We start from the raw sequence: 11,143 nt of genomic DNA, 5'->3' as shown, positions 1-11,143 counted from the left end.
TGTTGAAAAAACCTTAATAACGTTGTGCTCCACAATCCATGTCAATTACATGATGAATAGCCAAAGGCGGAAGCGTACCTGTGGGAATTGCCATTAATGAAATCCTGAGATGATGATGATAGAGCCAATGGGTTGGGTGATCTTCCTCAGCAAAACACCCTGAAGACCTTGCTCTCTTGATGGGGATAGAGAGAACCAGAGAGTTTTTCCTTTAGGGTTTGTGAGACTGAACAGTCTTGTTGTGTTTGCCTTGGGGACCATTACCCCTATATATAACTATTATTAGTTATATCCCAAATTGCAGTATTTCCAATTCAGCCCCTCATTAAATTAGAAACTGCCTGGTATCTACACTATTAATTTTCATAACTATTATGCTCTTTAGCCATAAACTATTATATATTATTTGACCCCTAGTTTATTGGCTAATTATATAATGACCCTAACACACTTTATTAATTAATTACATATGTGACCCATAAATCTTACAATCTCCCACTGGTCACACATGTATCCTTAGGAGTGTGTTAGACTTTATGACGTCAAAAAATGTCATTATAATTACCTTGAGTATAATCCAAATTGTCCCGTCCATTAATCATATCAGCACATGGAACCAAAGAGGCTTTCGTCATAATAAGCATAACTAAACCCATCAATGATCACCCGTACTGACACAACTAAATGACATAGACCCATTATGAAAAGTGTAGCATGAAAATTACATGAAGTTGGTCAATGCATGTCAATTTTCAACTGGTCCTACTTTATCGAATGAGATCATACCATAACTTAAATGTACAAAGTAACCAAAAACTGAATACTTTAAACTTTATTTCTGATCAGAAAGTCCAAATACAATGTATTTGTACTTTACAATTAAACATAGAACATGAATTACATAATGGACGAAACTCCCACTAAAATCAAGATTCCTCAAACTGTAGCACACCCATGTGAGCAGTATGCTCATGAAAGACCTTGGGTGGTAGACCTTTAGTGAGTGGATCCGCAATCATGGAGTTTGTCCTTAAGTGTTCTATGGATATCTGTCCACTTTGTACCTTCTCTTTAACAACTAGGAACTTAATGTCAATGTGCTTTGACTTGGTTGAGCTCCTATTATTGTTAGAATACAGGACTGCTGATCTATTGTCACAATACAACTTGAGTGGTCTTTCAATCCCTTCAACTATTTGCAGCCCCGTGACAAAATTTCTCAGCCAAATGCCCTGGTCAGATGCCTCATGGATTGCTACGAACTCTGCTGCCATAGTTGATGAGGCAGTAAGACCTTGCTTGGCACTACGCCAAGAAACTGCTCCACCAGCTAACAGAAAGACATAGCCTGAAGTTGATCTTAAGCTGTCTTGGCATCCCGCAAAATCCGAGTCAGAGTACCCAGTGATCTCTAACTGGTCTGACCTCCTATATGTGAGCATGTAGTTTCTTGTTCTCTTCAAATATCTCATGACCCTCTTGGCTGCTTTCCAATGGTCAAGACCTGGATTGCTTAAATATCTGCCTAAAATCCCTACTATGAACGCTATGTCTGGACGCGTACATACTTGGGCATACATAAGACTCCCTACAGCTGAAGCATAAGGGATCTTTTGCATTTCTTGAATTTCCAAACTTCCCTTAGGGCACTGTTTGAGACTAAACTTGTCTCCCTTAGCAACTGGGGTGTCCCCTGGTTTGCAATCCTGTAACCCAAACCTTTTGAGAACCTTATCGATATAGCTCTTTTGTGACAATCCAAGAATACCTCGAGATCTGTCTCGGTGTATCTGAATTCCTAATACAAAAGAGGCGTCACCAAGATCTTTCATCTCAAAATGCTTTGATAGAAATTTCTTAGTTTCGTGCAACATGCCTATATCGTTAGTGGCAAGCAGTATGTCATCAACATACAAGACCAGGAAAATATGTCTGCTCCCACTGAACTTATGATACACACAATCATCAACTGTATTCATCTCAAAACCAAATGAGAGAATTACTTGATGAAATTTATGGTACCATTGACGAGAAGCTTGTTTTAGCCCATAAATGGATTTTCTTAGTTTGCACACCATATTCTTTGGGTCTCCCAACACAAAGTTTTCTGGCTGCACCATATAGATCGTCTCATCAATGTCGCCATTGAGAAAAGCTGTTTTTACATCCATTTGATGAAGCTCCAAATTAAAGTGAGCAACAAGAGCCATGATTATTCTTAAAGAGTCCTTCGATGAAACCGGAGAGAAAGTCTCTTTATAATCAATCCCTTCCTTTTGAGTATAACCCTTAGCTACAAGACGTGCCTTATATCTCTCCACATTACCATTGGAATCCCGCTTGGTTTTAAAAATCCATTTGCAACCAATGGGTTTCTTTCCTTCAGGTAATGGGATAAGTTCCCAAACTGAATTGTCTTGCATAGACTTGTACTCCTCATTCATTGCTTCGATCCACTTATCTGAACGAGAATCTTGCATGGCTTGATGAAAGTTGACTGGGTCGTCTTCCGTCATGCCAACATTTTCCTCTACCTCATTGATAAATACTACATAATCATCCGAAATAGCATTTTTCCTTTCTCTAGTGGATCTCCGCAATGGAGCTGGCTCTTGAGGCACTTGTTCTTGAGGATCTTGAATTTGATCTGGATTTTGTTCTTCCTGAACAACCAGATCATCTTGAGTTTGTTCAATAATGGGAAAGTCAATTGGTGGAAGAATCAGTTCTGGAATTGTTACCGATTCTTCCTCAAAGACAAAATCTTTAACCTTAATCTTCCCCCCAAACTCAATATCCTCAAAGAACGTTGCCGTTCCCGTCTCAAAAATTGTTCTCAAATTAGGATCATAAAATTTATAGCCCCTTGATTTGAGGTTTAACAATTACTTTCTATCACACTCTATTTAGTTGGGTAAATAGAATATAAGTCTCAGCAAAATATGTGGATTTTATATAAATTTAACGAGATTGATGTATAGATTTTATATAAATTTAATGGGATTGATGTATATTTTAATCAATAAAAAAATTAAAAATTATATGTTAAAGAATGTGTTAGGATTATTTTGATGAAAATGCTTGACTTAAAATAATGAGTTTTGTATACTCTCAAATTGGGAAACGGATTCCCTGCATTTGACATGGGAAAGACTAGTGACTTTGGCTCAACTATCACCTTTGATTGCAACCAACAATCATTTTTATGTCTTCGTGCTTTAGTTCACGTGTACACACAATCTATGTCTCTCCTTTTAATTTTTTTAAAGCACTTTATTTTATTTCTATTTTGTTGATGAATAGTTTTTTTTTTATTTTCTATTTGATTTTGTAAATTAATGCTTCCTTTTTGCTTATGATTTTAAAAAATTTATTATTTGAATAATAAATATCTATACTTATTTATATATAAAGGGAAATTAAATTTACAACATTTTTTAAAATTTTATCCTTTAATTAAAATATTTTATTATGTTACATTTGAAAATTTTAAAAAAGCTGATTTTGTATTTAACAATTTAAAAAAGATGTTACACCAAATTAAATCATTTTTTTAGTAATTTTCTTTTATTAAAGGTAATTTTATTTGAGATACGTCAGACATTAAATATTAAAACAAGTTTAGATATATTTTTTTAACAAAAAAATATATGTTTATTTTTTAAATTTAATATATTATTTTTAAAAATTAATCATCAAAATAAAGCCAATGCACAAAGACATAAATAATCAGCCAAAGAGAGAGATATATTTATTTTTTGTTGAGTAATTTTTAAAATAATTTATTAAATTTAAAAAATAAATATTTTTTGTTAAAAAAAATATATCTAAACTTATGTATAAAAGAAAGTTATTGCTAGATGTAACAAAAACTCAAGAGAAGATACATAACAGTTTTGAGAAATGATTTGTTTATTCCTTGTGAAAATTAATGCAGTAAATAAATAGAGAAAACATCACGCCGTAACAAACTATAGCATACGTTCTAATTAAAATTAAGGAAACAAATTTGATTAAATTAACTAACAAACAATACTAAAGACCAGAACGCTTATTTGACTAAGCCTTATCATTCTCTCCCTTGAACTAGACTACATTTGCAACTAGTTAATTGTTGAAAAATCACAAATTCCAAGCTTCCTTCTCAGCTCCCAAAATGATTCCAATTTCAGCGTTTTGGTGAGGAGGAGGTCTACTAGCATGATGCGTTGTACTACAAAATTGAAGTCGTACAACTCCATCATTCACAAGCTCCCTTAAGAAATGGTAGCACACATCAATGTGCTTGCTATTGCCATGCATCATTGGGTTCCTCGACAACTTAATTTTTGAGCTATTGTCACAAAAGATGACAGTACTTTCACTGCCCTTGTAGCCTATCTTCTTCAGCACCCTTTGCATTCATATTACCTGACAACTACTTCTCACAACTGCTTTCGAGAAGACAAGCTATTGCAGCTCCACTTAAACTTGTGTTTAATATTTAATATCTGACGCATCTTAAATAAAATTACCTTCAATAAAAGAAAGCTACTAATAAGATGATTTAATTTGGTGTAACATTTTTCTTTTAAATTGATACACAAAAAATTAATTTTTTTAAAATTTTCAAATGTGACATAATAAAAATATTTTAATTAAAGGATAAAATTTTAAAAAAAAAATTGTTACACCAAAATTTAGTTTCCTTTATATATAAATAAGTAGATATTTATTATTCAAATAAATAATATTTAAAAAAAACATAAGCAAAAAGGAAGCATTAATTTTCAAAATCAAATAGAAAATAAAAATAAACTAATCAACAAAAAAATAGAAATAAAATAAAGTGCTTTAAAAAAATTAAAAGGAGAAAAATAGATTGTGTGTACACGTGAAGTAAAGCACGAAGACATAAAAATGATTGTTGGATGCAATCAAAGGCGATAGTTGAAACAAAGTCACTCTGCCTCAAATTGTATTATTTTCATCATCATTTATCAAAATAGCTACTCATCAGTTTTCTATACCCTCAAATTTCCCAAACTCTTTTGCAAATTTAGTATATTGTTTTTATTTTATAATTAATTATTCGTACTACCTTAACTTGAATAATATGGATTTAATATTATGTTGATTAACAATTTCAATATAAAATAATTATGTAGTTTCATCATGTTGTTTATATGTGATATTTATGATGACACTAATTGAACTTTAATTTTACTTACAATATTTTATTATTTATCAAATATTTGTAATTGAATTTTTCCACGTGCAGTACACAGGCTTCTACACTAGTTACTAATATAAAACATGCTAATATATATTCTATTGCTAATAAAATTGCTAATTATTTTTGTACTTTTTTCTGAAAATTGTTTATAAATATTATTATATAACATAAATTACTGAAATAAGAGTATATGCACATATTATGATTGTGATATAATTATTTTCAACCATGAATTACTGATTAAGTGATAAGTCTTTGCAGTTATGCTGATAATAATGGCTGGTTTGATTGAATAAGAAAACCATAGTTGGAAAAAAGAGTTTATTTGAAGCATTTTTCTTCAATTCGAGGTGGATCAAATTACTTGCCTATAAATTCCCACCATTAATTGATAGTCAAAGATGACCTAAACAAAAAAAGGAATGCATGTTCTATTTGCAAAAAAAGATGACCTAGACGTCAAGTCAATTTCTTTTTGGACGTCAAGTCAAAATTGCAACATATATAGTATATTTAATCTTTTTTATTTTTAGTAATAATAAAAATTTGATTTTCTATTTTAATATTTGATCTTTTTGGTATTTTCATTAGTTATAAGATATAAAAATAAAATATAATTTAATATATTTTAATTGATATGACATAATTTTATTACGTAGAATTATCTTGATGAATTAATTATTTATATTTATTAATTTAATTATAAAAATTAATCATTTTTGAAATTGAAACAAAAGTTTTTGAACTTTGGAGTGTTTTATTGCATTTTTATAGGTAATAATCAGTCAACGTCATTATATCATATCTTAAGTCGTTTAAAATATGTCACATCACTATTTTTTAGTTAAAAAATTTAAAAGAGAGACCAAAATCGTTGAATATTCTAAGAATTTGTGAAAATAAATGAACTAAAATTATAATTAAGTTTAATAATAATCACAAAGGAATGTTAATAAATTAATTACTCACCTCTTTGACCTTATGGAGCCTTGATTTTTTAATATATAAAGTATTTTAAATTAAATATATATAAAAAATGCATCGATAATTGTTGACATTTTTATGACAAAAGATACTTAAAAGTCTCTAGTTAAGATGCTTAATCAAAGTCTCTAATTCAAACTCGAGCTTGGACATGCAGATCGTTAAAACTCTTTCAAGTAAAATTTGCACGGAGTCCATTTGATCTATAAGAAATAATTAGTCAAAATGTAGTTGTTCATATATATATATATATAAATCTTAATAAAAAATAAAATATTTTGATATTGTAAAGAGAAATACACAAGAATGTGTCTATTCTCAAAATAAAATAAAATAATACAGAAATGAAATTAAATGCAATTGTAAAAAAAAACCTACAATAGCTTCCAAGTACAAAAAATAATGTGAAAAGAGCATCAACTTCTGTATCTTAGTTGCTTCTATTATCTCTTCTCATTGCTTCTATTCTTCGAAGAACTCCCTTAACAGCTACATCAAAAGCATCTTCATATTTCTCTAATCTAGAACTTGGATCACGATACAAAATCTTTGGAATAAGTCCAATAATCTCTTCTCTCATTGCCAACACTTGACTTTTTGAAATATTAAACAATGTTTCATTAATCATTACTCTCTTCTCCTTGACATCAATTTCAGGTATATAAACAGAGTAACTAGAATAATTCTTAGGAAAATGCCACAAATATTGTTTGTATGCTGATTGTGGATGAAAGAAAACAGGAATACAACCACCTAAAATTGAATCAAAAGTTGATCTCCTTGTGTATGAATCACCTGGTGGCTGCAAACAAAAAACTGAATTCTGAAAAACTTCCATAACACCAACAGGATCACCACAATGTTTTTTGCTATTATGACTATTGTAACAACTAAAAAGTTTGCAACTTTTTGAAGATTCACATTGTTTCATAAGCTCATTTCTTATAGAAGATGTTGAATTAGGCCTTGGAGCACCAGCAAATGAGAAAAGGTAAGGCCTTTTCATTTTTCTTATTTTGTTTTGCCACATTAAAATTTCATCATCATTTGAAGGATGAAAATATGTTGGATAAGGAATTGGAAATTCATTATCATATAGACCACAGGCTTCTATTAGTAAAAATGACATGTTACTTGCTTGTGGTAAAAACATTAACTTTGTTCCCCAATCTTCATTTTCATCCCTTTTTCTTCTAAAATCCCAACCAATTCTTCCACCAATCATGAAATGATCCTTACCCAACATTCTTTTCCATTGAGGTTGTTGTCCCAAAAACTTCATTAATGCTTTTGGTGATTCATCTCTAATTGAAATATTAAATCCACCCCATAGATATCGACCTACATCAAGACCAGGATAGTAGGGCACATATATTGCACTAGCCAATGATGAATCATTGGTTAAACACTTGTAATTCTTCATTATGTTGTGGAAAATTACTTCAAGTGAAAATTGATTTGTTGCATACCAATTTTTCTTTGAAAGAACATTTCCATCTGGTTCCTCAACAATCTTAGGTCCTAAACCTAAGTTTGTTAAATGGGGGCACATATCTTCCCACTTCATTAAAGAGTGACACCCCTTTAACAAATCCTCATTGAATCTACTAGGAAGATCATAAGCATAGATATATTTACCTATACATGGATCCAATTTTTTTGTAGGCACTTTTGTGAATACTTCAACTTTTTCTTTCATCAAAGGAGGGGGATTGATAATATGTTTTGTACTATTCCCTTCATCATGGAGTGTAGCAACTATTGTCTTTGTGTGATTTTCTTTGGTGAAAATTGGTGCATATGTAGTTTCATTAAGAATGGGAGAAAATTTTGAAGGTCTAATTATCTCTACATGATGCTTTGCATTATTCATATTGAGAAGAAATAATTTGATTCCACTATAACTTGTAGCTAAATAATAATAATCTAGAAGAAGTAGTGACACACAAAAAATAAAAGATGTGATTAGAAAAACAAACCGGATTTGAACCAAGCACTTTTTCAATAGATGCATGTTCATCTTCTCTTTTTGACTCTTTTTCAGATTGAAAACAATTTGAGCGTGATTTTTTTTTTCTCTCTATGACGAAAAGTTATTAGAGAGAGATATAATTGTATTATTGTATAAGAAAAACGAAAATTTAGTCTTAATTAAGGATTCCATTAAAGGAAGGATATAAATTAAAACAGAATAGGGAAGATATTGTTTTGGACTTAAAATATATTAAGAAACATTATATTTTATTTAGAATCCATTGAGGAATATTATTAAAGGATTGGATTTAGAAGCATACAAGGAAAATAACAACCGTATGTTACCATTCATGTATGGGTGTTTCATGAACAAAATCAAAATATTATAATTATAATTTGTTTCTGATTTATTAATTCAGAGCATTTAATTTTTGACTAAATGAAACAGGGTACTTAGCATATTAAAAATTCAACCTCCAGTTATTAGAATAAATACATGGGTATTTATTTAAAAGAATTTTTTTTAAAAAAAGTGTATAGGAAAAAGTTGTAAAACAATATATAACCGAATTAACAAGAAAAATACCATCGTCAAGAAAGGAATGATAATTATTAAAGTGGAACGGGCTAGTTCTAATTATTTGTACTATATAATTATTTTTACTTATGGTACAACGTATTCAAAAAGTAATTATATGACTTTGTCTAATACGAAACACTAATAAAAATGGTTTAGGGTAAATTCTTACTATATTTTGTAAAAAATGAATTTCATAACATTAAAAAAAATAGACAATAAATATAATATTTTATTAAAATCTATTAAAAATAGGTAGATTCACAATTGAACCAGAAGAATATTAGACAATCCATTAATTATATATACACCAAAAATAAAGTATCCAATTAGCTCATTCAACAATCAACTGTTGATATCGGTTGTATGAACAACTTCAAGAATCTTCAAACCCCTCAACATCCAAACAATCTAATGATGGTTCTACAAAAGCAGCAAATGGAGACTCCGCATCCATTCAACACATTGGTATCTCCTCTTTTGTTCCTCGATATTCATCTAAACCTATGATTCTTAAAAATTTGTTGCATGTTCCCTTTATATCTAAAATTTTGCTAAGTGTGTCAAAATTTGCTTGTGATAATCATGTTTACTTTAAATTTGATGCCAATTTATATGTCAAAAGTCAGGAAACCAACAAAACTTTACTAGAATGGAGGCTTAAGATTGGCCTTTATGCTTTTGATTCTCTTAGTATGGTTGCTCCCTGAAACACCAATTATTTGTCTGCATTGTCTCACCGTAAAACTTTTCATATTCATATTGCAGATTCTTGCTTTTAATGTTTCCAATTTATCTTGTAATCTTTGGCCTGCTAGATTAGGCCATCTATTTAATAAAATGATTTCATAAGGTGAAAAAACACACGAAGGGGGGAGGGGCTGAATTGTGTTTTGCCTTGTTAAATACTTCTTTTCAAACTTCTGATTCAGGATACTTAGAACAGATAAATAGATCAAAGGCAACAACAAAACAAGTAATAGGGTATAAGGAGAAACACTATGATTTATACGGATTCACTACCAACGTGGCAGCTACGTCCAATCCCCTCACACATAAGGTTTATCCACTAATTCAAAAAGGAATTATAGCACCTGGTCTTACAAGTCAGTCTTCTCAACTTCCAGCCTAAAACCTACAGACCATTGAGACACTACAACACATTGACTATATAAGTAAAGTCTTGGCAATTTCCAACTTGAAAACCTACAAGTCGTTGAGGCATAATTGCCACTACTAGGCTGTGTTACAAAGATGTGAAACATGGTTCTATTTTGCTTCTTCTAGGAAAATTGATTACAATAAACTTCACACTAAAATAGAGCACTAATCACTAAGTAATATAAAGTTGATTGAGTGTCTTTGCTAAAACCGAAATCTTGAATTATAAATACTTAGAAAACTTTGAGTTCGTAAGGTTTTACAAGTTGTTGTGTTGGGTATTCTTCTTCAAAATTGAACCCTTTATATAACATAAATTAAGGTTTCAATATCATCCTAAATAAATTATGAGCGTATCTTTCTTGCGCGAGATCAACAGAGATCTTCACAAAAAATAACCTTTGATAGATAAAGTTTGGAAATATAATCGTTGTAGCTTGATTAATTCAAAAACAAATCTTCAATCAAATCTTCTTGAATGATTTTGTGCGAGAATGTTTAGATAGCGCTTGAAATTAATTCTTCTTGAATCTACTTTCATATTCAGACGAATATATTGTCTTTAACTTAATATGAAAATTACATAAATATCATATATTAATATAAACTACATTGATTATGTACCTTTCACCATTCTTCAAAAATAAATTAAAATAAAAAATTGAACCTAATATATTAAAGTAGTTCAACTCGTCTTCTTTTAAGTATTAAAGTCAACGCAACTTGATTAGTCATTTTATATCATTGCCTTAGTTAGTCCTCTTTTTTTTTTAATTAGTTAGGATTTAGATAACTAACTAACTTCCTTCTATCAAGTGTTGATCAGCCCTATATTTATATATTGATATTCATTTGTAAACTTTAAGTATTCATCAATATTATGGGGTATTATTCAGAAAACTATTTCTTCACACTACAACATTTTTGCCCTACTGCAACGCATAAAAACCGTTGCTTAACGTAAAAAAACCGTTGCCGTAATCTACGAGAACGGTTTTCTGACCGTGGGGAACCAAGGCGTTGCCTTAGCCTAACGCAACGGTTTTTTGTGAAACAGCAACACTTTTTAAAAATCGTACTGGTAGTTACCTCTAACAGAACGATTTTTCAAATTGACAACAACAACGGTTTACGCGAAACCTTGAACGAAACCTTGAACGATGTTGAACGAGGTTGAGTTGCACGATAAATGGCTTACGCGAGACATAATCTGTTACGCGAGGGAGAATGGG

General features: G+C 30.4%; 1 protein-coding gene across 1 annotated transcript; it reads right to left on the bottom strand.

The window, feature by feature from the left end:
• Window positions 1-6,629: 6,629 nt before the first annotated feature.
• LOC101513749 (xyloglucan galactosyltransferase KATAMARI1 homolog) lies at window positions 6,630-8,072 on the bottom strand. The gene has a single exon (XM_027331599.2). The coding sequence runs from the start codon at window positions 8,070-8,072 to the stop codon at window positions 6,630-6,632; it is 1,443 nt and encodes a 480-aa protein (XP_027187400.2).
• Between the last annotated feature and the right edge of the window lie 3,071 nt (window positions 8,073-11,143).

This window comes from Cicer arietinum, chromosome 2, assembly GCF_000331145.2.
Source record: "Cicer arietinum cultivar CDC Frontier isolate Library 1 chromosome 2, Cicar.CDCFrontier_v2.0, whole genome shotgun sequence".
Classification (NCBI taxonomy): domain Eukaryota; kingdom Viridiplantae; phylum Streptophyta; class Magnoliopsida; order Fabales; family Fabaceae; genus Cicer; species Cicer arietinum.
The sequence above is the reverse complement of the archived record's forward strand: the minus strand, read 5'-3'. Positions and strand labels throughout refer to the sequence as shown.